At 43.7% G+C, this 27,405-nt stretch overlaps 1 protein-coding gene across 1 annotated transcript in view; it reads right to left on the bottom strand.

The window, feature by feature from the left end:
- The window catches only part of GABBR2 (gamma-aminobutyric acid type B receptor subunit 2), a 314,564-nt gene that overhangs the window by 124,318 nt on the left and 162,841 nt on the right, over positions 1-27,405 (bottom strand). Inside the window, exons 5-6 of the mRNA XM_070431092.1 lie at positions 19,805-19,870; positions 12,702-12,902 (exon numbers count right to left, since the gene is read on the bottom strand). Coding sequence (XP_070287193.1) covers positions 12,702-12,902; positions 19,805-19,870 — 267 coding nt within the window. The remainder of the gene's footprint in view (positions 1-12,701; positions 12,903-19,804; positions 19,871-27,405) is intronic.

Here is a 27,405-nt window from a genome sequence, read left to right as displayed (position 1 = left end):
TCTTCCGAAGGCCTTTGCAATATCAACACTTGTCACTTCTCAGGGACAGCTTTCCTGACCCACCCAGGCATTCTCTATCCACTAGTTTTATCTTCTTCATCATTTTTGTTGTTTTGTTTTGTTAATCCTTACCCGAGGATATTTTTCCATTGATTTTTAGAGAGAGAGTGGAAGAGAGGGGGAGAGACAGAAAGAGAGAAACATCAATATGAGAGAGACACATCAACTGGTTGCCTCCCTCACATGCCCCAACCAGGGCCGGGGATCAAACCTACAACTGAGGTACATGCCCTGATTGGGAATCAAACCCTGGACCCTTCAGTCCCCAGGCCGATGACCTAACTATCCACTGAACCAAACTGGCTAGGGCTAGTTTATCTTCTTTATTGCACTTTTCACGTCCTGCGATTTTCCTACTTACGTGTTTTCTTGCTTACTGCCGTTCCAACCACCCTCCCACAACTAGAATTAAGCTCCATAGGGTCAGGGATGCTGTCTTGATCACTAAGGTATCACCAGAACCCAAAACAATACATACAGAGACCCTTTCTAAGTCTCATTCTCCATTTCAAAAATGAGGAGGTTGGACCAAGTGATCCAGAAGTTTCCTCTCAGGAATAGAGGCAAGAGCCTGGCAGTGTGATAAGGACACAGGATGTGGAAGCAGAGCCCTAGCTCTGTGGTTTGCTGATTGTGACCTGGGGTGGTCCCAGCTCCCCCAGGTCTGCATGTCCACCCTTGTTGGGTGGCCAATGAGGGTTCAGTGAGATGAAGTATGCCACGCATCTGGTCCAGTGTCCAGGACATGGTAGGTGCCCAGAAATACCAGCCCCTGCTACTAAGAGGAAAGGTCCATGACGTGAGCATGGGTTCTTAAACCTGGCATCCTGCACAGCCACCTGCCTAACATGCCCTGCAGACCCCAAGATGGTGCTGGAGCCCAGGCTGAAAGGGGTCAGCAGTCCTCCAGTGTGTCGACAGCCTATCTGTACTTCCTTAACAATTTCCAATTATTGCACATTTAGGCAAAAGCATCCTTGTATCTAAATTTCCTAAACACACACTGGTAATTTTTCCCCCAGAATTCCTAAAGGTAAAATTGCTGAGGCAAAACATAAACACTACTGACATATAAATATATAAATAGGGCTAAGTTATTCTCCTCAAATATGAAAAGTTAAAATTCCACCATGTTGCCCTGACCAGTTTGGCTCAGTGGATAGAGCATGGGCCTGTGGACTCAAGGGTCCCAGGTTCGATTCCAATCAAGGGCATGTAACTTGGTTGCGGGCACATCCCCAGTAGGGAGTGTGCAGGAGGCAGCTGATCGATGTTTCTCTCATCGATGTTTCTAACTCTCTATCCCTCTCCCTTCCTCTCTGTAAAAAATCAATAAAATATATTTTAAAAATAAAATAAAATTCCACCGTGTATGAAAGCATCCATTTCCCTGTATCTTTGACAACAGATATGTTAATTTTAAAAGTCATTATCTGTTGGTTAGGTTAAGACAAAAGTCTATCTCCTTTCAATTTTAATTTGCATTTCTCTGATTAACAATTAGAGCAAGTTCCTTTCAAGTATTGATAGGCAATTTTTAGTTATAAGGTGCATTTCCTTTTAATACCATATTGCTGTGTGGTAGTCACATCTTTAATGTTTTGTTTTAATGCATCATTGTTATTTTTCCATCTTTTACTATTTGGCTATATTTTTCTTTGATGTTTAAATGCAATATGGGTTGGTTTCTGGTTAATTTAGCTATTGGCTACTTTAAAAGTATTAAAATGATTTGAATGCGTATTTCTTCAATTAATTGCTTTAGGTATAAAACCAATGAGGTCCCTTTTACGTTTCTCCTCCTGGATTTTGCTCCTGTGATCTTTTCCTGATGCACACAGAGGCATCTGAGAACTGCTGTCTTTGAGTCCTGTTTGTTCAACCTAATGATTACATTCAGATGACGTCTCCAGATCTCTTTCCTACCCAGAGCATGCCACTGGGACATCGTTCAAGGTTTCTGTGACCCTCTGGAAGTCGGGAGTCCAGACCTGAGTGTGGTCTCACCAGGAGGTAAATGAGTGCCATTTTTAAACTTTCTTGATATAGTTTACTGGGGTTATTTTTTTGTGGGGATACTGGGGCGATCAAGATCATGTTATTTATTCAATTTGACCTTGGGGCCCACACAAGTTCCTATAGATCCTCTTACATGTGTACTTATAAACCTGTATCTTTTCTATCTCAAAAACTGTTCTTCATTCCAGGGACAAGGGCAGAAGGAGAGTGGGAAATACTGGAAATATGACTGTTTACCTCATTTCTGTGGGCAGAGTCCTTGGACTGGGACACAGGTGTAGCTAAACCCTGAAAGATGACCTCATTCTCACTGTCTTTGCAAGCACCAAGATGAAGTTTTTGCTACCACCTTGTATCTCAAGCTATTCATCACTTCCCAGGTGAAGCCAGTATCAATCTCCCTTGGGCAAAACAATGACAACAGTAAGAAACAATTGTTGGGATAAAAAGTAATAGTCGCTCTTAAAGCAGGCCTCCAATTACTCAGGGCAGAAGAACTTCCATTGTAAAGCCGACACTGAAAGCTGATTAATTACTCATTATCTGAGGTCAAGTGTATGAGATGCTAAAAGCTCTGAGAAAATAATTTTATATATAGGTTTTCCCAATTACTGGCAGGTTGTGCTCCAGCATATTTTTGAAAGGCAGTTGTTGGAACTTGGAACATAGTTTCCCATAGAAACTATGTTATAAATAGTGGTTAGGTTCCCAGGCTAGCCCACACAGGCTTGCTAACCCCACAATGTGACTAAGCCTTATGGGTCTGTCATTCCAACAGAACCTAGGGGAGTCTCGCTTTTGGAGGAGGGGGCCTCAAGGACTGAAGGGAAGGACACATCTCCAACTGGTAGAGTTTCTCCCTCGAATTCCTTATAAGATGTTGGAATCACAGAATCTCATTTGGAAGGTACACTTGTGGATATTTAGTCTACTGGTTCCTATACTTCAGTTTGTACATCACTTGGGAGCATGACAAAATTGCAGATGCCAGGGCTCTGCATTTTATTCAGCATTTCTGTGAGATAACTTAGGCATCTATATTTTAAAAATCTTTCAAGATTTCAATTATACACAAACCAGTTACCACTGATTAAGTCTCTCCCATAAATCGATTATTGGATCTTTTCAATAGCAACTTCCAGCTGTTTGCTGAGCTCCTTCTGCGACTCCTCCAGTGTGGGAAGCTCAGTCCCTCTCCGGCAGAGCCTCCACTGAGGGAATGCCTTATGTCTATGGAACCATACTTCCAGATGCAGTTTTCATCTATCTCCCTGTAACTTACATTCAGCATGCTACATCCTCCTGTGAAGCCGCAGTAAATGCCTGCGCCCTCTTACAGTGCCCCAAAGAGCTGAAGACAGTGACATGCCTACCCCATCCCCACTGGGCTCTTCTCCTCCTTTTAAGTGAAATAGTCCCAGTTCAGACTTCTACCCTAGGATGAAATAGCTCATGCAGACCAAAGCTCTTATGAAGAAAGTTCAGAAAAGCAGAATGAAATATAAAAAGAGATATTCAAAGGCACCAGAAAACAACCAGGACATCCAGGACTTGAGGAGCCAAGATTCAGGAGAGAGGAGAAATGCACTGAGAAGAGTCCAGCATTCTTTGCTGTTTTCCCTTGAAGCATTTGATGATTTGTAAGGCTAGATGCAGACACAGAACGCATTGGGTCAGAGTTTTCAGCAGTTCCTCAGGGGAGGGAAAACAAAAGAAACCCTGAGGTTTAGGGATATCAGAGCAGTAGGCTTGTAGTGCCAAGGCCTTGGAGAAAAAGGAAACACAAAAAAGTGAGCCCGGTATTCAGATGGGCATTTGCACTTGAATTGTTTGGCCATAGGCTGAGAAGCCAAGCAAAAAGTGGTGCTTAGGAGCTAAGCAAATAAGCAGAAGTGTTTGGAGTCTCATAGTATCAGGAAGGCAAAAGTTGGAATCCAGGGCCAGTAAACACCCAGGATTTCATTTCATGTGAGAAACCTGAAATACAAATACCAGAAATAAATAGAGCAAGCAGGCCTTACAAAAATGAAATTCAATCTCAATTCCTGATTGGATTAAAGTGATTTGCCCCTATCCTAGCAGCCTGCTTTAAGAGAAAGAAGTCTTCTCTGGAGAAAGATAACACCATCTGTAGCCTCTACAGATTTTCATATCCAGGTCAATTAATTAATCAAACTTACCGTGTATACTAGGAGATAAGACCCATAATAAAAAAAGAAGTTAAGTAAGAAATTTGGGAAAGAAGAAAAGTAGGATAGAGAAATAGACCCACAGGTGATCCAAATCTTGACTTTATTAGCCATGGACTTTAAAGTAGCAAGATTTATATGTTCAAAAAATAGATGAGATACAGAATATCACCAGAAAGCTGGGAGCTATGAAAGAAAAATAAAGTAAAATGGAAATTCTAAAAATAAATCTATAATAATAAAAGCACAATATGCTAATTAGGATGGATGTCCTTCCTGACAACCTACCAGATGAAGCCAGGGCTGTGAAGGAAGCCTGGGTCCTGGTGCCAGAGGGAAGCCCAGGTCCTGGGTGCCAGAGGGAAGCTGGTGCCAGCAGCCTAGGGAAGGAAGGCCTACTCTTGCACGAATTTCATGCATTGGGCCTCTAGTATATAATTGAAATTAAGAACTCAACAAATGGATGAAGCAGCATATTAGACACAGCAAAAAATCGGTTAGTAAACTAGAAAAAAGGGTTAGTAAATATTCAGATGGAAGCCCCCAAAATAAGAAATGAACATAAGCGATGTATAAAGTATGCACAATTGGTGTCCTGGCATGTGAGGAAAGAAAGAATAGGCAGGAGCAATATTTAAAGGGACATTATCCTTTAATTTCCCCCAATACACATCAACCCACAGATTCATGAAGTTCAATAAATCTCTATGAACTCCAATCAAGATAAACACACAAACAAAAAACCTCACTTCAATAAAACGTTGTAAAGTTGCTGAAGACCAAAGCAAAAACAAAAATCTTAAAAGCAGCCAGAAAGGGAAGCAACAATAACCGACTTAATAGAAACAATGGAAGCCAGAAGACAATGAACTAACATCCTAAAGTGTGAAAAGAAAATAATAGATCATCTAGAATTCTACACCTAGTTAATGTATCTCTCAAAATTAAAGATCAGAGAAAGAAAATTTCAGACAACCAGAAACTGAGTTTGTCTTCAGCAATCCATAGTAAAAAAGACCAAGGAGAGTTCTTTACTCAGAAAGAAATTTATCATAAACAGGAGAACAGAAATGCAGGAAGGAATGAAAAGTAATGAAAAATGGTGAGTAGATCTCAGTGAAAAATTACATCAGGGACAAGAACATTTAAGAAAATATTAAAGAATAACAACAAAGATGATGGACTTACACTACTAGGTATCAGGTCTTATAAAGCTTTGATTATCAAGACAGTGTGGTACTGGTTAAAGGGCAGGCAAATAGACAAGTGGAAGAGAACAGAAAGTCCAGGGACAGATCATACTATATACAATCATTCAATTTATGACAAGTGGATGCTGTAGCATAGGAGGTGGGGTGGATAAGTGGTCCCAAACCAATTGGTTATCCATATTGAAAAAAATTAATCTTACCTCAGAACATACATAAAATTAATCCATGTGAATTCTATATCTAAATGTGAAAGGTAAAACTTTCACAACTTCTAAAAGACAAGATAGGAAAATATTTCCATGAGCTTGGGTTGGCAAAGACACCTAAATAGGACACAAATATACTAATCGTAAAGAAGACTAATAAACTGGATGACATTAAGATTAAGAATTTGTGTTCATCAAAATATATCATTAAGAGAGTGAAAAGATAAAATACAGAATGGGAGAAGATATAAGTAATATATATATCCATACAAGAATTCATATCCAGAATATAAAAATCATTTTTACAAATTGATAATAGGCAGAGACTCCAAGTGGAAAAATGGGCAAAAGACTTGAATAGACAGTTTATAAAAGAGAATATCAAAATGACCAATAAAAATATAAAAACATGCCCAACTTCTTTGGTCATCAGGGAAATGTAAATTAAAACTAAAATGAGATACCAATATTTACCCACTAGATTGGTTAAAATTAAAAAACTGATAATACCAAATGTTGGTGAGCATGTGAACCTACTGGAACTCTCAATCACTGCTGGTGGGTATGTAAATTGGTTAAACCACTTAAGAAATCTGTTTGGCAATGCCTACTAAAGCTGACATAAGCAGAGCTTATGACTCAGAAATTTCACCCCTAAGTATGTACTTGATAGTAATTTGAACATATATTCACCAAAATACATCAACTATCTAGAAATAAATCAAACAGAATATGTGCAAGAATTCTACAAAGAAAATTATAAAACATTTTTGAGAGAAATTAAAGAAGATCTAAGCAAATGCAGGGATGTACAAAATTCGTGGATTGGAAGACCCTATAATATTAAGATGTCAGTTTTCCTTAAACTGATCTACAGATTCAATAAAATTCCAATTAAAAAAACCAGAGCAGGTTTGTGTGTATGTGTGTGAAAACTGATAACCTGATTCAGAACCGTATACAAAAATTCAAAGGGATGAAAATAGCTAAGAACAACTATGAAAGAAGAGAGAGGCCTTATTAAGTTATCAAGACTTATTATAAAGCTATAGTAATTGAGGCAAAGGTGTTTTGGTGAAAAAAAAATACACAAACAAATGGAAGAGTAAAGAAAGTTTAGAAACAGAAACAGATACATGCAGTCATTTGACTTATTATAAAGGTAATATTGCAGCACAATGTGGGAAAAGATGGACTTTTCAATAACTGATAATGAATCAATTAGCTATCCATATGAAAAATAAAGGAAGAAAAGGAATCTCGATCCTTACCTCACACAATACACAAAATCAACTCTAGATTGGCTGTAGATCTAAGTGTGAAAGGTAATAACACTTCTAAAAGACAAGAGAGGGAAATATCTTCATAACCTTGGGGCAGGCTTAATTAAAATAAAGAATATCTGTTCATTAAAAAATACCATTTAGAGGACTTCTAGGCAGTTGAAGACAATGCAAGCTGTGTATTAATTTAGCCACTCCCAAACAAAACAAAATGGCTTTATAGCTGCAAAAATTCTATACAAGATCACACCCTCACCAAAACTGGAGATGGGAAATACCCAAACTGCAAAATCACTGTGATTAAAGAGAAAAATTAACAAATTCCAGCACTGCATTCACTTAGGCTTTTGCCCCACTCATGTCCTGGTGCAAAGCTTGTGGCAAATAAAAGTAGATTGGAAAAATGTGGGAAAAACAGAAGATGGGAGCCATTTAAGAGTGAGGTAGAATAAGTACCAGCAAGAGGAATCTACCCTAAATATGAAGACTAAAAAAGTAACTGGACAGATCAGAACACTTATTATAAAAAAGGGATTTTGAAGTATTCACCAAGAGATGTATAATAATATTCAAAGCAACACTATTCCTAATAGCCAAAAACTAAACACCCAAATGTCATCTTGAACTGTGTATAGTCAAATAGTGGAATACTACATAGCAGTGAAAATAAAAATGTCTACATGGGACAACATAAATTAACCTCACCAACATAATGTCATGTAAAAGAGGCAAGGTCCCAAAGAATATATACTGTATAATTTAATTTATTTAATATTCAAAAACAGGCATCTGTACAGTGATAGAAATCAGAAGAATGGTTACTTTAGGCTGTAGACATTGAATGGGACAGGGCATGAGGATGGCTTTTGGATTGCTAGTAATTTTCTTTTTTTTTGACCTGGGTGGTGGGTATCTGGGTGTTCTACTTAACTAAATATAATTATTTTTAAAAATCAAAAGTAATCCCAATTCCTTCAGCTGTTCCTCACCTCACATAACTGAGTTATGGACACATCATCCATCTCACTGCTCCTTTTTCTTACCCCTGAGGCTTCTATGCTGAAGAAGGAAAAGAACTACAATTTGTTGAGCACCTATTTTGTGTCTGGCACTTTGCAAGATACTTTCTTATGTATTATCTCATCCGTAGAAACTTCATGTTCTTTGTCAGGGAGCTCCCATGGCAATGACTATGAGATGGGTGCAGCATTTCCTCGGTCATTGGCTCTATGTTGAGGACTAACTAGATTTGTGTTTCCTCCAGTTCTGTTGATTAAGCAGTTGCGGATGGTTGTAGAAGTTCTTGCCAGAAAACATTACAAAACTCATCCAGATAATGAGCCTGTGCCTTTGATAGAGTGTTAGGGCTGCTTCTGAGGTCCCCACTGAGTCCAAGGTTCTGTGAACATCTCCATCTGGTGCCTGGCCCAGCTCTGTGTCTCAGTAGGGGAACTGTAATGGGAAGATGGCCTTATCGGCAAGGCTGAACCATCACCAGAGAAACCTGGCCAGAATCGCAAATGCTAAGCATGGAAACAAACCTAATAGGACTTTGAAAAGTGAAAGCTGACACTGGAAATTACCAGTGTCCACAGAGTCACTTGGAGAGAGTAGAGTGGTGATGGGGAACCTCAACAAGGAAAAAAGCCAGACATTAGCGCCAAACCAAGTGCGCAGAAGCTGTCGTTGTGAGGCGCAGAAGACTGAGCTCTGAATGTGCTCAGGGAAGCCAGGACTGTACTTGCTCCATCAATGGAAATTCCAATAGGAAGGGACCGATGAATGTGCTGTGAAGGGAGACCACGACCTTATTATTCCTCCTACCAGAAATCTCCTGGGTGCCAAGGAGAGAGCTGGGGACAGCTTGATGCTGGAGACAGGCGTACGGAAGAGGGAACCTCAGAGAATGCATTCCAAGAGGGAAAACTGTTCTACCTGATTCTGTGACTTTCTCTCTAAGGAGTCGCCTTTATCCTGGGGATTCCAGAGTTTAGTATTATTAGAATCGTGTCATACATCTTGCTGTCTGTAATTACCCAATACCACATTTACATAGTCAGAGGGCTCATGTTGGAAAGGACACCAGGAGTTCCGTGGTCCAAATCTCTCATCTTCAGTTGAAAATACTGAGACACAGGGAGAGAGAGAGAGAGAGTGACTAGCTGAGGTGGTGGATTAATTGGTGGGGATGCCAGGATTTGTGCCAGGTCTCCTGATGACCAGACCCGTATGCTCCTACTATGCCATTCACTAACAGGGGCCTGCTGAGATGTCATGGAAAAGGCTGATTTAGATGCATTCTGCTCCTCTGCGTGTCACAAGTCTAGAGAGATTGCATGGTAGGCAGGAAGGTACACAGTATGGGGAAACTGGCAGTCCTGGCTGAAAGTCCTGGATCTCTCCCTAACCTTCTGGAAGACTGTATCCATTTCCTGGGGCTGCCATAACAAATTTTTACAAACCGGATGGCTTAAAACAACAGAAATTTATTCTCTCACATTTCTGGAAACCAGAAGTCTGAAACTAAGGTGTTGGCAGGCTTGGTTCCCTCCGGAGGCTCTGAGGGGGAATCCGTTCTGGCCCTCTCCTTGCTCCGCTCCGCTGCCTGCCAGCAATCCTTGACGCTCTTTGTCTTGCAGATGCATCACCTCAGTCACTGTCTCTGTCTTCACGTGGCCTTCTCCATGCCACAAATCTCCTCTGCCTTTCTTGTATGAGGACACTTGTGATGGGATTTAGGGCCTACCCAGGTAATCATGGATAATCTTATCTCAAGATTGGTAAATTAATTAAGTCTTCAAAGACCTTTTTTTTAGAAATAAGATCATGTTCATAGGTTCCAAGGGGTAGGCCCTGGACTTATCTTTTTAGGGGTCGCTACTCAACCTACTACAGAGACCTTGGGGGTGTCCCTTCTGTGCTTTAGTTTCCCTATATGTAAATAGTGAGGACGGCAAGAGCCCATTGACTTGGAATGGTTGGTTCTACACAGGCTTGTCTTAGGGACACTGATGGATCCCCAAATACAGGCATCAACCCAGCAGCCTGCGCCTTGATGATCACCATCCCCAGCAATCATGTAAGATGCAAATTCAAATTCAAGAAACATTTCTCAATTCTCTAGGACTTCCTTTGACCATAGACTTTTGAAGGCTGGTTGGGGAAGTTGGCTTGTGGTCAGACCACAGATAGGAATGCTTTATGAACTCTAGGCCCTACACCTGGGGAAAGAGCATTCAACAAGAGCAAGTATGAAGGATGGCTGAGCTCAGGAAGGGACTTAGGGCCAGGATAAGGGTCAACGATCGAGGTGCTCCCTTCCAGTGCAGAATTTAAGCCAAAACCCTCAGTCGTCAAGATAAATAATATTTTAATAAATAAAAACAAATGCAAAAAGTCTATGATGACAATATCAACATTTTAAATAAAGAAAAGATTCAATCCTACAATCATGTGACAAATCACGTAGCTCACCCTAATCCTGGTCCTGAGAATCTTTTCTTTGATTAAAATTGTGATATTTTGTTCATCATGGAATTTTGAATTTTAAAAAATATTTCATTAAATATTTTTTATCTTGATTATTGAGGTTTTTGGCACTCCCTTAGATTTTGCCCTTAGTCCCAGGGATGGAACCTGAGAGTTACAACTGGAGGGGCAGGCTGTTTAGTTTGTACTAGGGATGCTTCCAGGGATGTGGTCACTGACAAAAGGACCTGTGTGGGCCCAGAGGGACCGGTAGGGGACATAAGGGAGAAATAGTGAGTCCTTTGGTTCTGGAAGGATTTCAAAATCTGATGGGAGGCTGGTCTATATGATCTCTAGGAGTTCCCTAAGGTCTCTGATTCTAAGAGGCAAAAAGGCTACAGATGTCCCTGTGTAAACTTTAATCATCTTGTAACCTCTGGATAATGTAACAAATGCTGCCCCTTGCCTCAAAGACTTTGCCTCCTGGAATTTTGGAAGCAGCCTCAAGCTGGGAGCCTGCCTCTGCTCCCATGGCACTGTTCCATCCTGGGAGGCCCAGGAAGTGGGTTGCCCTCACTGTGGGATGAAATGAACAGCCCAGGAATAGCCCCAAGGTGGCCCATTCACGGGCATAGCAATAAAGGGGTAAGGTCAGCCTCCTCACCAGCCTTCCCCCTTCCTAAATTAGAAACAAAAAAGGAAGGTCATTGACCTGGGAAATGATTTGATATAAAGTCAAAATATTTGCTCCGAGGAACACTGCAAAAAACTATCTTCTCAAAATGCATTCCTGTGCACAGCTCACATCTGGGCTCGCCTGCCTGGGGTCACATCCATGCTCCTGAGGATGACAGCTGAGGCCCTTCCCATGGCATCCATGGCCCTCACCTCCCACTCAGCTTCACAATCTCATGTGTAATCATTTGGTCTTCCTCAAGTTTCTCAGTTTAATTATTATACTGTCTGCCTGCATAGCATTTTTTCCCTTAGTTTTTGTATTTTCCTCAAATTTTATGCTATTTTTAGATTAAAGTATAGGGTATCCTTGCACCAATTATCTTCTAATAAAGTACAAACTTTGACACTTTTAATAATAACACTTGCTGAAATATAGTGAGTTGTTTCTACTCATTACTCAGCATCTCAAATCCTTTTTATATACTCATTGATTTTGGTATAAAAATATTTCTTTCAACCTTTCCTAACCAGAGTATTTTTCTAGGGTCTCTCAGGTGCCAGCATGTTCTAAAGAGTTGTTTACAAAATGTGTCCTAATAATTTGGCATTTTCTTGACAAATCAATAAACCATTCTTATAGAACTGGCTCCAATTGAGATTAAATAATGGATAAAAATAATATATATATATTTTACTTTACATGAAGTTTATTCTTTACATGAAACGGGGCCTGTAAGAATTCTGGAGCTGAGTATAGAATTTAACGATCTGAGCTCTGAGAAGACAGAAAAGAATTATGTGCACTGCTGTACTGAATTTTGGCTGGTAGTTAAAATTGAGAGATGAGTGTTACCATCTTCACCAGGGCTGTCATCACCAGATTCTTGATAATGCCTGAGTCCCTCATAGCCCTACTGTACAAGCAAGGCAGGGGTTCAGAACACCTAGTGAGAATATATGGAGACCCCCAGGACTTAAGCACCCTGCCTAGGTCCTCCTCCCAGTTATGACAATACTGAAGTATCAGACACCATGTTACCATCTTGCACAATCTGCTATCAATCTTCCTTTTAACCCCAGAGGGGGGTATTTTTACTACTATTATACAAAAGATGAAACAGTGGCTCGGAGAACTCAAGTTCAAGATTATAGCTGGTAAGTGGCAAAATTGGGGTTCAAACCAGTCTGGTTGATCTGCAGCACATGTTTCCCCAAGTCTACTTGAGAGTCTTTCTTCTCTGGGTTGACAGGAGCATCAGTGTGACTGAGAAACGATATTCCCGGTCTGACAGGCACAGGATAAAACCATAGCAGAGTCTCAGAGGCAACACTTGTAGTTGGTACTGTAAAAGTCACAACTCTACTTCTTACATGTACACTGTGTTATGAGCTTACAAAACACCCTTACCCTATTTGATGCCCCCAGTTTCCTAGTGGGGCATGCAGTGGATGGATGGCTATTCCCATTTAATAGATGTAAAGCTCAGAGAGGTCAAGTGACACACAGTAAAGGGCACTTTTTGCCAACATAATCAGATAAAATGATCAAAGGAGATTTGGGGGCTGAGATGGACAAAGGGCACTGACCTTTCCTGAGATGGTCTTGATCTGCTTGGAGCTCAGGGGTTCAAAGTCCACACCCATGTAGCCCTCCATGGCAGCAAGTAGATTCTTCCGGAGACAACGGGATGAGTTGGCCTCTGTATGCACCTGCTCCCACCAGAAAGGCTCATACCAGCCTGGGATGATCCATTGGTATTTGCTGCCGTACATGTTCTCCTCATATGCCTGCAACAGATGGGTTGACCATGAAGGCACCAAGAATTAAACATTTGTTCAAGGCTTTGTGCTCTGTGAGAGAGGTGTGTATGTTGTGTGTGTTGGGTGAAGGGGAGGTGGCAGGGGCTCAGGCCTTCTCTTATCAGAGGATTTGTTAATTTTTCTATTACATGCTATTTCTCAAAGGATCCAAGATAGTTTATGGATAACATGTATAACAGAATAATTAACACTGAATAAAAATTAAAACATAAGGACCTGAAAAAATATAAATGTTTACAGGAGGTAAAGAGAACAGAACATAGACAAGTTGACCAAATTTCCAATACTACACATAATAAGTTGTATATTTCACCAGGAACTTCCTGGCAGTCAAAGAAAAAATGGCAATAAGATTATCTGCATAGCTCTCCTTATCATCAGGGAGAAAAAAAACCAGTTTTTCAGGGAAACAAAATGTTTTCTAGACATTAACCCTAAAAAAATGCCTCATATTAGCCAGCATGGTATCAACAGCATCCCTACAACAGATTTCATAAGGCTATTTTTGTATAGCTCTTTACTATAAGCCAAGATCAAAATCTTAAAACACAACCCAGAGGGAGCAATTTTGCAAGGGGCCAGGAAAATTTAGTCTAAGTATGCAATTTATATAAGATGTCTCTTGGCAAACTGAGCAGTCTCTCTGAATCTTTACTCAAAGTTTGGTGTGCATAAATCCAATCCTAAAAAAAGTCCCTTACATTTGTATGCTTTACATACATCTTATTTGTCATTCATGTTCATCCTTTGAGGTGGTCAGGGCAGAATTTATTATCCTCATTTTTGAAATGAGGAAATTAAAAATCAGAGACAGAAAGTCACTTTCTCAAGGTCACACAGCCAGGGAGAAAAGTCAGCCCAGAACCTAGGTCTGCTGACTATTTTGCTGTAGAACTACACTGCCTTCCTACCATTAAAAAAAAAAAAATCAACAGACTGTTCTACTGGATCTCTATTTGGCTTTGGTGTTTGTTTGTTATTGTTTTTGTTGTTGTTGTTGTTACTTTTTAATCCTTACCCGAGAATATTTTTCCATTGACTATAGAAAGAATGAGAGAGAGAGGGAGAGACAGAGAGAAATATCAACAGGAGAGAAACACATTGATTGGTTGCCTCCTACACACACCCTGACTAGAGCCCAGGCTGGAGAGGAGACTGCAACCAAGGTACATGCCCTTAACCGGAATCAAACCCGGGATCCATTGGTCCACAGGCTAATGCTCTATTCACTGAGCCAAACCAGCTAGGGCAGCTTTGTTTCTCGTTGTGATAATTTTAGATTAGGAAAAGCATACTTTCTGATAGGTTAGATCAGCGGTTCTCAACCTGTGGGTTGCGACCCCTTTGGCAGTCGAACGACCCTTTCACAGGGGTTGCCTAAGACCATCCTTCTTATCACATATTTACATTAAAATTCAAAACAGTAGAAACATTACAGTTATGAAGTAGCAACGAAAATAATTTTATGGTTGGGTCACAACATGAGGAACTGTATTTAAAGGGCCAGAAGGTTGAGAACCACTGGGTTAGATGCACCCAGAAAATTCCACTATGTGGGAATGTCATGTGCCATCAAAATTGGGTCCAGAATGAAGTTTCTAAGTAGATTCAAAGTCCATTTTTTGAAATTCCCCTCCATTTTTAGCAAAATAAAACAAAACAAAACTTTTGGGAAGCCTTCTCAATCTTAACAGGTTGAGGCAAGAAGACAGCCCCACTTACTAGGAATGTACATTAAATAAGAGCCCATAAATACAGAGCAAGGGCAGGAGGAGGGCTTCTAGTCAGATATTCATTACTCTCTGAGGACAGAGCCCATGTGATAACTTACAGGCAGCACTGAGCATGAAGTCAGGAGCCTCGCAGTGAAAGCTCTTTGACCTGCTACCGGTCATTAGGAGTTGCTCCTTGTGAGTGAATTTTCCAGAAAACAGAAGTTTAGTCCATCTGAGTGACACCACACTTTGTTTAGAACATTAGTCAATTTTATGAAGATAAAAAATAGTCTACCTGACTTTCTGGGGGAAAAAAAAGATTATAGTCAAGCAGCTCAAGATTCTTTGCCCTACACCAGCTCTTAACTAGCAAACAACCCCTCGGGCCTCGCATTTCTCATCTACAGCCTGTGGAAAGCATAGCCCATATCATTGGGTTGGTGTAAGAATTAAATGAGATAATATGTGCACCAGGCCTGTCCAACACTGCACTCAGGAACACTGAGCTGCTCCTTCTTGTTCCCTTGTCCTTTGGGTAACTCATAGTTTCATTGTGAACATTAGTCATTATTATGGGCCATGGATGGTGATGCTCATGGGAATAAAGAAAACCGGTCCAAATACCAAATGGCCCTGGACTGTTTAACTTGGAGTTTAGGGTCCACTTTTTATGGCTTTGTCTTCTTTCTAGCTGTCAGATCTAGATAGTCACTTTTCACTGTCATCAAGTCCCTCTTGCTGATGCTTTTAGACTGGTATGGGCTTGGAATGCAGGGACATATTAAACTTATGTATAGAGCAAAAGTAAATAGGTTTGGTGAGGCTCTAAAAGGGAGGTAGACTGGACTTAAATATATCATCCACTGTCTAAAGCAACTGTGGAGAAGCCGCTGGGACTCCCATGTTCAAAAGAGCTGAGGTTGTTGGATATGCGAGCTCTAAGTAGCTACTGGTATGCTTTGATGACTCCTTTGCCAGATGGGGAGTTCTTGGAGGGTGGTGTCTGCTCCTCCCAGGGTCCTCAGTACTTAGCATGGTGCCTTGTGTACAGAGGATACCCAACAAATGTGGAGTGACTGAATGAACACATTTCCCATTTACTTGGTCACCTGGGTTTTCATTTTCTCTGCCTCTGGTAAGAATGTGGTCTCAGGACCTCTAGCCACCAAATGGGCCCTGCCATATGGCAACGGGCGGTCCTAAGCTCACCTTCTTTAGTCCCATGAACTGCTTTGGTTCCTATTAACTATATACAGGGAACCATGATGAGAAATTTTTTAAAAATCCCATTTCTTATTTTATTAATCTTCCTTTTGCCTCCTCTCCTCCCCATACACAAAGAACATCCTATATAATAAAAGGCTAGTATGCAAATAGACCAAACGGCAGAACAACCAAACAACTGATCGCTATGACGTGCACTGACCACCAGGGGGTGTGTGCGGAACATGGCAGGCATTGGCTGCGGCAGGATGGTGGAGCAGGTGAGCGGGGGCACCAGACCAAGGCAGGCCACCAGTCGCTGTCATCAGGGTGAGCCTCTGGTGGTTACTGAAAATTCTTTGCTCCCGCGTGCTGTGGTCCTGCCTGGCGCTCGCACATGCTGCCAGCATGGGCTCTGCTCGCACCCGCAGCCAGCCCTGGAGCTGCTACTTGCACCTGCTGCCGGTGCCCGGCGCTGGTCCAGATCACTCGGCACTGTCAGCGGGTGTAGCTGCGGGGGTGTGATGGGGCTGCCTGCAGACAGGGGACCGGGGGCTGCAAAGGGAGGGGTTAGGGGAGGGGGGTGCGGAAGATGGGCCGAGACCTGCCCCTGTGACTACCACAGCCTCACAGCCCACAGTTCCTTTCAAGGTGCATGAATTCGTGCACTGGCCCCTAGTTTCCCATAATATATAGTTTACTAAAATACTGTTAGAAATCCTCACATCAGTAAAGCAGTTAATAGTTGGGATGATGGTCTCCCTTCGGTGGCCTTATTTAAGCCTCTTGACAATCCCATGAGGTTGACGGGTCAGAGATCATTGCTTCTATTTTAGAGGTGAGGCAGCCAGGGATTAAAGATACAAATTTACCTGCCGGAGGTCACACAGCTGGCAGAGCTAAAACCAGAACCCAGGTCAGAGTGCTGGAGAACTGACACCAGACCACCAAGGAGGGAGAAGACAAAAGCACCATGCTATGCTTGGACTGTGCTGGAGCCAAAATGAACATTTTGCCACAGGGCTATAAATAGGCCTTACATTTGCTGGAGCCTGCTCGCCCACTGGGTGGCAGTTCCAATCTCAAGAACACAGCAACATGCTGCAAAGTTTGCACTGCGGCATTTGGATGGCAGGGACACAATGTTTCCATGCAGCATGTGCTCTGTCCCCGACATGGGCAGGAAGGCTCTCTCTGTGGGTCTCTGCTCTGAGCAACAAACCCCACCCCTCCATCACACACCCCAGTCTTGATCCATTGTGAAGACACCGAGTACACTCCCCTCAGGACCTTCCAGACCTGCCAGAAAACTCCTTCCTAACCAGATAAGACTGAACGGCTGGAGGGCAGATCCATCTGAGAGTCTGACACATGGAATAAACACCACCCTAGACCTCTGAGAAACTTCTGCATGAACAAAGCAGCCAGCAAAGACTCTAAGGGAAGGCCCATGTGAAAGTATCCAAATCCAATAAAAGGAAAGAGAAGAGTGGGGTGAGAAGGTAGGGTGGTGTCCCATGCCATGTGGAAGGCAGGCAGCCTGGGGCTCTGGGTCAAGAGAGAGACAGCTATGCCATCTGTTCTGAAGCGAAGCCACGGCTGGAAATGCTACTCAGAAAATAATCCCAGTGCATGGCACACAGTGAAATCACAGTCATGCCTGAGCTCCAGTTCGGCTCAAATCAGAACATGAGGGTTACAGTATCTGCATTTCTTGCAAATATGAGGTGGCCAGTGCTCAGTGCGGTGCCTATATTGAACATTTTTATTACAATTTATATTTCTTGGAGTTATTACCCACCATGTGCCAGCTGCTTTCAAGACCTGGGGATACTGGAGGGGGGTAGGGAAAGCAGCCTTTTCCCTAGAAGAGATCACATCTCCAATTATTTTCCTTTCCAAAATGGGTCATTTCTGGACCCTACATGGTAAATGTATAAGGTTTTATGATTTTTGAAGTAAAATGTATTAAATCAATTTGCTGTCTTTAAAATTTTTCTCATGTTCCTCCTTAGGTTTGCATATGAAATGACCACTCGTTATCCTTAACCGATACATAAGATGCTTAACACAACCTTGTAAAGTCCACCGGTTAGTAAACTCTCCAGCACACTGGCAGTCCTTTGGACACCTGAGACCGTCCATGACAAACTAAAAAAGACCCCTGACATTTACTGAGGGCTCCCTATATACATCAGGTGCTGCGCAGTGTTTTTGCTCGTTTAATCTTCACAACAATGTTATGAGACAGATGTTATTATTATCTCCACTTTACAGGTGAGAAAACAGGCCCAGAAAGTGACAAGACCAAATTCAGTAACCGAGCAGTAGAGCAAGGGTTCAAGTCCAAGCAGACAGACTCCAGAGCTCTCAGCTCCACCCAGGATCTCCTGAAATGTCAGCCTCGTAGCTTCTCCTTCCTCCCTGGGATTGCGGGAGAGGATCAGGCAGTTCTCACTTTGCTCCTGGGCCTGCAGGATGAAACATCACTGTGCACCTGTGGCTTCCAGCCACTGCTCTCTCCTTGCTCCCAGCCTCTTCAGCTCCTGCAGCTGTTCTGAAACAGGCACCAGGAGCTGAGCTGGACACCCGAGGCAGAGTCTGTCCCGCACAGAGCACAGTACCCCTCAGTGATGCCTCTACCACTCTGGACTTAGGCGGCTTGATTTGTTCTACTATAACCTATTGTTAGGGCAATTAAATTTAATCTTCTTGGATTTAATCAAATGTTCCAGACTGTTAAGGTTCTTTGCACCCCAACTCTGTCATCCCAGATATATCACAACTTCTAAAATTCCTACATGCCTGCTTTTTATAATTTGTCCAAGTTACTGACAAAAGTTCAAGGAAATAGAGGCCTATGGCCCAACCCTAGAGACTACACCAGCCGTGGGCAAACTACGGCCCGTGGGCCGGATCCGGCCCGTTTGAAATGAATAAAACTAAAAAAAAAAAAAAAAGACCGTACCCTTTTATGTAATGATGTTTACTTTGAATTTATATTAGTTCACACAAACACTCCATCCATGCTTTTGTTCCGGCCCTCCGGTCCAGTTTAAGAACCCATTGTGGCCCTCGAGTCAAAAAGTTTGCCCACCCCTGGACTACACCCAAAATAAGCTCAGTCTAAGAGGAAGAGCTTATTGGGTCGATGACGACTCACATCACTGGGTTCTTATTCTGCTGCCCTTTCTCCTGACTCAGGGCAGACCCAGGGGAGCCAGGGCATCAAGATGGAAAGACTTAGTTCCTGTGTTAGAACTCCTATACATACTGAGGTTAGAACCTCATATGGAAAAGAGGATTCAATGGGGAACAGGTGAATAGACATGAACCTCAGCTCTGCCATGAACTGGCAAAGGGCTTTTGAAAAGCCCCTGTTGCTCTCTGGGCCTCTATTTCCTCATCTGTAAAATGAGCTGATGATAGTTGCTTCATGTGGTTATTGGAAAGATTCAATGAGATAAGGTATAAAAAAAGTACTTTGTCACCTGTCACACACCAGACAATTGTAAAGGATTCAGGGGTTGATAATGCATAGTTGACAGTTAACTCTAAAGCTAAGACCCTGAGCCCTGCTTACAGGGCAGGGAGGGGTCTAAGGCAGCTCCGCCTTGCCCCGTAAGTGGTATCTCTCTCTGCACAGTGCACACTGCAGGCCTCTGCTGAGCATGGCTGCGTCAAGGGGACTTAGGATCAGCAGGCAGGGCTTACACAACAGGTTAGGCAGTGGATTTGGTAAACGATGGCCCCTGGTTCCTTCTGTGATGGCATTGTTCTGAGCCCTGGGGTTTTAGCTCCATGAAAAGAAGAAAGAACAGTGAGAGTAACACCTCTGCTTCCAGACTCCAATCCTAGGACCTCACTCCCCGATCAGGCAGCGAGAATGAGTCGGAGATAAAATTGTGAAATTTCCCAAAGACACAAAGACATGATCAAAGTTTTACTTACACAACAGAACACTTTTGCTGCCATATGCTGGTCAAACTGGCCCAGGATGATCCTCACGTCATTGCCCTGTGGACAGAAGGACAGGTATGTAAAGGTGAGTGGATGATGGCACAGCCTAGGGCAGTGATGGCGAACCTTTGGAGCTCGGCGTGTCAGCATTTTGAAAAACCCTAACTTAACTCTGGTGCCGTGTCACATATAGAAATTTTTTGATATTTGCAACCATAGTAAAACAAAGACTTATATTTTTGATATTCATTTTATATATTTAAATGCCATTTAACAAAGAAAAATCAACCAAAAAAATGAGTTCACGTGTCACCTCTGACACGGGTGTCATAGGTTCGCCATCACTGCCCTAGAGTGCTTGAGGCTATGGGCAGAGAATGTTTGTGCACTCCAGGCTCCAAGCCAAGGGCTCTGCCTGAGCAGGGCAGGCAGGGAAACCTCAGATTCTCTGGCCCTCTTTGGGGCCAATTTTCCCTTGGTTCCTGCTGTCAGCCCTCCCTGGTCTCTGGGCAAGCAGCAGGATAAGTCTGCACAGGCTGGAGGCTAAAGCTGACAGCTCTAAGGGGCCTTGGCCTCTCCCCTGCTCTTCTCCAAACCCTGCAGGGTGCAGACACAGTGTCTAATCTCCTGCACTGTACATGCAGGGAAACTGAGGCCAGAGGAGGGAAGGGAGCTTCCTAGGTCCCCAGGATGGTGTCTGCACAAATGAGATATGAGACCCAGCTGAGCTGCCCCTGCCACTTATTCTAGACTTTTCTACCTTCCTGGAATCCACAAAGCTTCCCAATCAAGTTTCAGAGTCTGAGCTCTGAGCTTTGTTCAAATATCAGCTCTACCAACAGGCTTTAAGGGTGGCCTCGGGTGGCACCTTTTTTCCATTGTAGCCTCAATTTCCTGATCTGCAAACTGTGGATAATGGTGATATCTGCTTTACAGGGTTGCTGGGGGCACTGAATGAGATAATCCTTATGAAGTGCTTAACTCGGCTCCTGTCCAATAAATACTATGTAGTATTATAACCTTCCCCTGGCCCATCTTCATTTCAAAGGAAAATCTATATTCGAATGCTCTATAAGTGGTTATTTATTTTCTCATTATTTCAATGTGGTTAATAGGTATAAGTTGTACAACAGCTTCTGTGACTCATTTATTAATTCAACAAACATTCACTCTCTGATGATCCCTCTCAGGTCAGGGTAAGGGGCTCTTGGTTGCTTTCCAGGGGGTGAGGACCCAGGCTGGGCCCTACCCCATGGAGAACAGGCTGAAGGAGGCCGTGCTGTGCAGCCACCAGACCCGCTGGGTCCTGGCCTGCATGCCCGCCCCCTCCCCCGTCACTTCCTGCCTTCTGCAGTGAGGCACAGCCTTGCAGGTGGTGCTACCTTCCCGCTGTTCATCCTGTACTCTCCAACAGGCCTCAAGACCCTTTGAAGCATAAAGAAGAGAAGCATGCTTTTAAATATCAGTTTTTAGCATCTTTCAAAATTGGAAAGTGCTGACTGGGAGGCCATTTTACTCATCATGTACTTTAGCAAAATAAAAAAGGCTTGGATTCTAAAATCATCCTTCGTTTGCAAGCAAGAATGGAAAGAAGAAAAAAAAAACCCACTTGCTCTGAAAGGACTTTAAAAGATCATTAACAGAGCAGTTGAAGGAAGGCCAGCCTTTGTCATCACCATGTCTGCGATGCTATAAAAAGTTCTAAGCCGCTTCCGTTCTGTGGACATGCTTCCAGGCACACTCGAGGGTCTTTATGCTTGTTGTGGAAATCTTTTAGCATTTCTTATTGCTAACAGTATCTGTCCAGCAAACATTTATGGAACATCTACTTGTGCCAAACCCTGTGTTGCTAAACATGATATAGTAGAAACAGCTTATTGGATTTTGCAATTAGAGAGACCTTGGTTCAGATCCCAGCTCCACCACTGACCAGCTTGCAAGATCCTTAGTCTTCCTCTCCTGAAGCCTCAAATTCCCCATCTCTGAAGAAGAGATAATGCAGGTGGCTGTAGGATTAATGATATGAAACCCACCTATTGGCTTCCATGATGTTCCCTCCTACCTCCTGGTCACTCCCACTCAGAATCAGTTCCTCATCTTTCTGTCCATCCCTAAATGCTGGTGTTCCCCTCAGTTCCGCCCTCATCACTTTCCCTGGGCAACCTCATTCATGACCACAGCCACCAAGCCCCCCCACACTGTGTGCTGTGAATTCCAAAATCTCTCAGTCCAACCCTGATACTTTTTTCCAGCTGCCCACTGGATACCTCCTCGGGTTTTCCCAGGCACCTCAAGCTCACTATGTCCCAAAATGGACTCATCATCTTTCCCAACAAGCCCCTTCCTCCTCTAGTACTGTCCAGCTCTGAGACTGGTGTCACCCTCCCTCCCCCCCGACACACACACACCCCACCCCAGCTGGGAAACTTGGCAGTCATCTTAGATTTACTCCTCTTTCTTCATCCAAGCCATAACCAGGGCCTGTTGGTTCTGTCTGCTCATAGCTCCCAATTATCCCTGTCCTCCAGCCCCACAGCCCTGGGTTTAGCCACCATCATTCCCTACTCGGTGAACCACAGCAGCCTCCCACCCTGCCTTTAGTCCTGCCCCACCCACCGTAGTCTCCACAGAATCAATGAAGGGATCATTCCAAGATTCAAAAGTGATCATGTAAAATCTTCACGGCTCCCTGAGCTTTATAGGGCAATCTCTGAGCTCTTCAGTAGAGCACTCAAGATTCTTTACCAACTAACTCCTGCGTACTTCTCGATCACTTTTCTCACTAGTCCTCACTTTTCACTACTCCTCCATAGCAGCGAGAATGAATTACCTGCAGGTCTGCTATTAGTTCGTTTGTTCGTTCATTCATTCATTTTCCCACTCTATCCCCCTTTCTTTCTGTAAGCTCATCCTTCTAGAAAGTCTTTCCCTTCAACCCCACTCATTCGGCCTGGATAGTGGCTACTCACACGTCATGCCTTAGCTCAGGCACCCTTACTTGGAGAGGCCATCTCTGTCCCATCAGTCTTGGTGGCCATTTATTCCTCCGTGGGCCCAGAGCACTCTATCATGGCACAAGACCACTTACTTATCCATCTTTCTCACTGGACTGAGAGTAACTTGATTCATCTCTGGGTTCCTAACTCCAAGCACAGGTCATAGCATATATATCAAAACATAGGTATTGGATGCATGATGAAGTGAATAAATGCTGTATGAATCATCAAGCACAAAGCCTGGCCCATAGTAGTTATTCAGCAGCTGGTATCATCATTGCACTTCTATCCTGTTAGCCTAGGGCCTGATTGGGTTCACCATGTCCATTTCTTGAATGGACCAAGGGACCCACATCTTCATAGCTGACCACCTGCTGTCAGATAAATAACCAGCTCTGCCATTTGTGGACCATTTAGTGTCTCTGTTGCCTTGACAACCAAGTTGGATGGATTGCTTGGTCTGTGCTCCTAGACTCTTAGGACTAGATGGGGCCCAAGGGATCAGTGGCCTGGTTAACCTCTTCCCAGAGAGGCAAAAGACTTCCACCAAGACTGCACAGCACCCCGAAACCGATGGTCTTACCTTGGTGCTCCCTGACCATCAGAGTACCTTGAGAAAAGATCCTATCCAGAGTTGGTCTATGCTTAATACAGGGAGATATTCACACCCATTCTGACTCTAGACAGTGAGTAAGAGAGGGTAAGATGCTCTGAAGTCTGGGAGGAAAGAGAACAAGCCAGCAGCCAGTGCAGCTGGAACCTGGGTCGAGGAGAGGACAAAAGGAGATGCGACTGGGCTGGGATCCTTACTGGGGGCCTGGAGAGCAGTATGAAGAGTATGAGGTACTTCTCAAAGTAGGGTAGGTGCACGAGGAGTGGTCCCATGAGTATGAAAGGCATGATATACCTGGTTCATCTTTCTGGTGCAGCAATTTATTGGAAGACTCAGGATTTGGGGAAAGGTTTTGGATTTGGGGGATCTTATAGGGTTTTAACACTCATAGTATGTTCTCACAAAAGTTCCAGAATCATGCTTTTAAATGTTGCATAACTAGCTTCTTTTCCTGAAAGTCCAGAGAGTGGAAAGAGGTAGGAGCACGCTCTCCTGGGTATGAGCATACTCTCCTCAGTAGTGGAAAGGGCTTGGGGACAGTTTAAGGAGTTTGGGGGAGAAGGACATAGGGGAGGAGAGTCAAAGGTCCCTGAGGATGAGAGTGACAGAGACGAGCTGTAATGTTACAGAGAGCCCAGAACATGGCAGAGGTCCCAGCCCTTGCATGGACCCTTGGCTCTGCAAGGGGCCGCCTGAGTATAAGTAGATGACCTGAGATTGGACAAATGACAACTTCTTCTCAGACGGCTAGATCTAAGGTTGCAGACCATGAAGGAGTCATATGTTCAAGCCCTCAAGAAGCCATGCCCATAGGGAAGGGGCAAAAATGGAAGGAAATGGCTATGGCTTGGAGGGGTGGGGGAGGCGTGGGAGGCCAAAACTCTGGGTGGATTTCCTTTCCTTTTTCCTAGGCCAGTCTCATCTATTTTCTAGAACCCCTGTGTCTCTGAGACCCTTAAAGGGAGCTAAAAATCACACATATATACACAAAAGTGACACTTAAGAAGGATGACCCAATTCAAAAACACCCGTTTGCAGGGGTCTAGCAAAGTCAAAATAAATGACAACTCCTGAGCTCCTTCTAGCACTTGTGCTAAGCAGTACATCAGTCTCAGTCTAGGAGGCAGGTGCTATTATGATGCCCACTCTGGAAAGTTTCACCAGCAAACTGAGGCTCTCCAAATTGAGATTTTCCCAGGTGTGGCAGATGCCATTGGTCCTGCTGAATTCCCTCCTCAGGACTGGCATACCCCTCCCAGCTCTGCAGCAAGGGTGGGCTGCTAAGAGCTCACTCCCTTCTCAGCTAAGGGGAGGAGCTTCCTGGCTCCAGAAGGCTACGCTGGGCCTCACACTCCACAGCAGCCAGTGACTGACACACATACACTGTATAAAACTCCAGCCCCTTTGCTGAAAGGTGGGCCCAGCTCTGATGCTCCAGAGACCCTGTTGGGCCAGGCTAACTGGGTCTCCACCAAGCCAGTATTCTGCCTAGCTCCCTTCTAGCCTCATCCTAAGGAAGACATCACAATAGCTGCTGTGCATTTAAAGAGCAGAATAGTAGAGGCCACCCTGCTCTGTCTTTCCTGTGGCAGGAGTGTGGGTCCTGCTAGAAGGTCAGGATTGATCTGACATTGACCTCTGGGTTATCTGGCATCTCCTGCCATCTGTGCTTCTGTCTCCACCCACGTTCAATAGCTTCCTGTAGACTAAGATACACAGGTGGAAGTGGTTGTGCAGGCCTTGACCTCAGGTGTGTCTGGCTCCAGAGCCTGACGCTTGACTGCTCCCTCCTATACAGTGCCTCCCAGGCTGAGAAGGCCAACCCCGCCAGGCCTGAGCTGCAGGAGCTCAGCATCCAGTTTGCAGCAACAAGTCATGGAGACGAGTCCTGCAACTGTGAAGTAAAAGGACCTGAGTGGCAAATGCAACCCTGAGACATCACAATAGCTGCTGTGCATTTAAAGAGCAGAAAAGTAGAGGCCACCCTGCTCTGTCTTCCCTGTGGCAGGAGTGTGGGTCCTGCTAGAAGGTAAGGATTGACCTGACATTGACCTCTGGGTTATCTGGCATCTCCTGCCACCTGTGCTTCTGTCTCCACCCATGTTCAATAGCTTCCTGGTTCTCAAGGGCCCAGCACAGATCCACTCTAACTATCCCACTGGGTTCCTGAAAAATCCAATCAAACTGCGTTGGATGTTGTAGAAAGGGCTGAGGTGCTATGAGCCCCAGGGCAGCTGAGCTATTATAGGCTGGTCATGATGTAGGCTGAGGGAGTGGCCTGACTAGGGGCCATGGACACTGAGAAAGGGGTCTGTCTAGCTATGACGTGGTGTAAGCCCGAGAGAGTCAGCCTAGATGTTTTCCAAAGTCGTGCCTGGCTCTGACAGGCTGATTCCACATCAGAATGAGCGCTCTCTTTTATTTAGCTAAAATTAGTCTTTCTTAGACCTTTTTTTCCTCAGCAGAAATGTCCCCAAAGACAGAGAAGCAGGGGACATATATACTTAAGGGAGTGAAGAGGGAATAGCCCAGGACAGCCCACTGGCAAAGCATGAATTTCTTTAAAGTGTATTACTTTATTTTAAAAATTCATGTATACTTAGCATTCTAATAACATATCTATGTTTATCTTAAGATAAAAATAATGCTTTTCCTTCCCACATCTCTGAGCAAAACTGGCCAGCTGGGAAGACGCACAAAATTTATTCTAGCTTTGTGTCCCCTCAGGTTCTTGTACGAACGGCATTTTCAGGTAGACAGACCAGGTTCTTGGCCTCTGGGGTGGGGATTGAATTCCCACTAGCACTCTCCCATGGAGCAAAGCGGGGAACAGTCTACCTCAAGGCCTATCTTTGTGGTCATCCAGTGACAGGCAGAATAACGGCCCCCCAAAGATATGCACGTCCTAATTCCCAGGACCTGTGAATATGCCATGTGACATGGCAAGGGGGAATTAACATTACAGATGGAATTAAAGCTGCTAATCAGCTAATTTATAAAATAAGGAGATTTTCCTGTAATATAAATCCTGAATGAGCAGGGTTGGGGCTGCTCAGGGGAAGGCGAATAAAGCAACTGAACTGAACAGAAGCCTGGCACCCTCCCCGACAAGGCCCAAGGCCACACCATGGAAATACCCCAGGGCAGCCCTTCTGTGGGATGGCCTTCCAGTCAGGTCTGGCAACAGTTAATACTAAAGGTCCTTGTTTGGAACAAGCCCAGAATGAGCTTAACCACCTGGGGTCTTCATCACACAGAGATGGTTTTATTTCCTGAATTTCTTTAGATGCATAGCTGCTAAATCAGCTGATTAATTTCATTACTCAGTTCCTCTACGTTCTTGCTTATTTTCGCTTGGGTGATCTGTCCAAGACACACACAGAGAGATGTTATGGCTCCCAATACTTTTGTGTTTCTGTCAATTCCCCTTTGTATTTTTAACCGGCTTTTCTTTATATATTTCAGTGAGTTGCAATTTAGAGCAATAACGGTCCATGAGTGTGTTATTCTCTTGGTGAATTGTACCCTTATTTATAGAAAATGACTCTCCTTAACACCTGAACCTTGTATTCGCTTTGCACTAATATGAACACTGGGATTCTTGTTTCATTTTGGTTTGCTTGGTATATTGTACCTTTGTTCAACCTTTTACCTTTGACCTTTCTGTGTCACTGTTGTAAATAGCTACAATTACCTCTTCAAAGCACAATCGGGAAGTCTTTGTCTTTTATTTTTTTAAAAATATATATTTTATTGATTTTGCACAGAGAGGAAGGGAGAGGGACAGAGAGTCAGAAACATCGATGAGAGAGAAACATCGATCAGCCACCCCCCGCACGCCCCCCACTGGGGATGTGCCCACAACCAAGGTACATGCCCTTGACCAGAATCGAACCCGGGACCCTTGAGTCCGCAGGCCCACACTCCATCCACTGAGCCAAACCAATCAGGGCAAGTCTTTGCTTTTTAATAGGGAGTTTGAC

Source organism: Myotis yumanensis, unplaced genomic scaffold, assembly GCF_028538775.1.
Source record: "Myotis yumanensis isolate MYYU_CA2020_CCGP unplaced genomic scaffold, mMyoYum1.0.hap1 SCAF_12, whole genome shotgun sequence".
In the NCBI taxonomy this organism is placed as follows: domain Eukaryota; kingdom Metazoa; phylum Chordata; class Mammalia; order Chiroptera; family Vespertilionidae; genus Myotis; species Myotis yumanensis.
The sequence above is the reverse complement of the archived record's forward strand: the minus strand, read 5'-3'. Positions and strand labels throughout refer to the sequence as shown.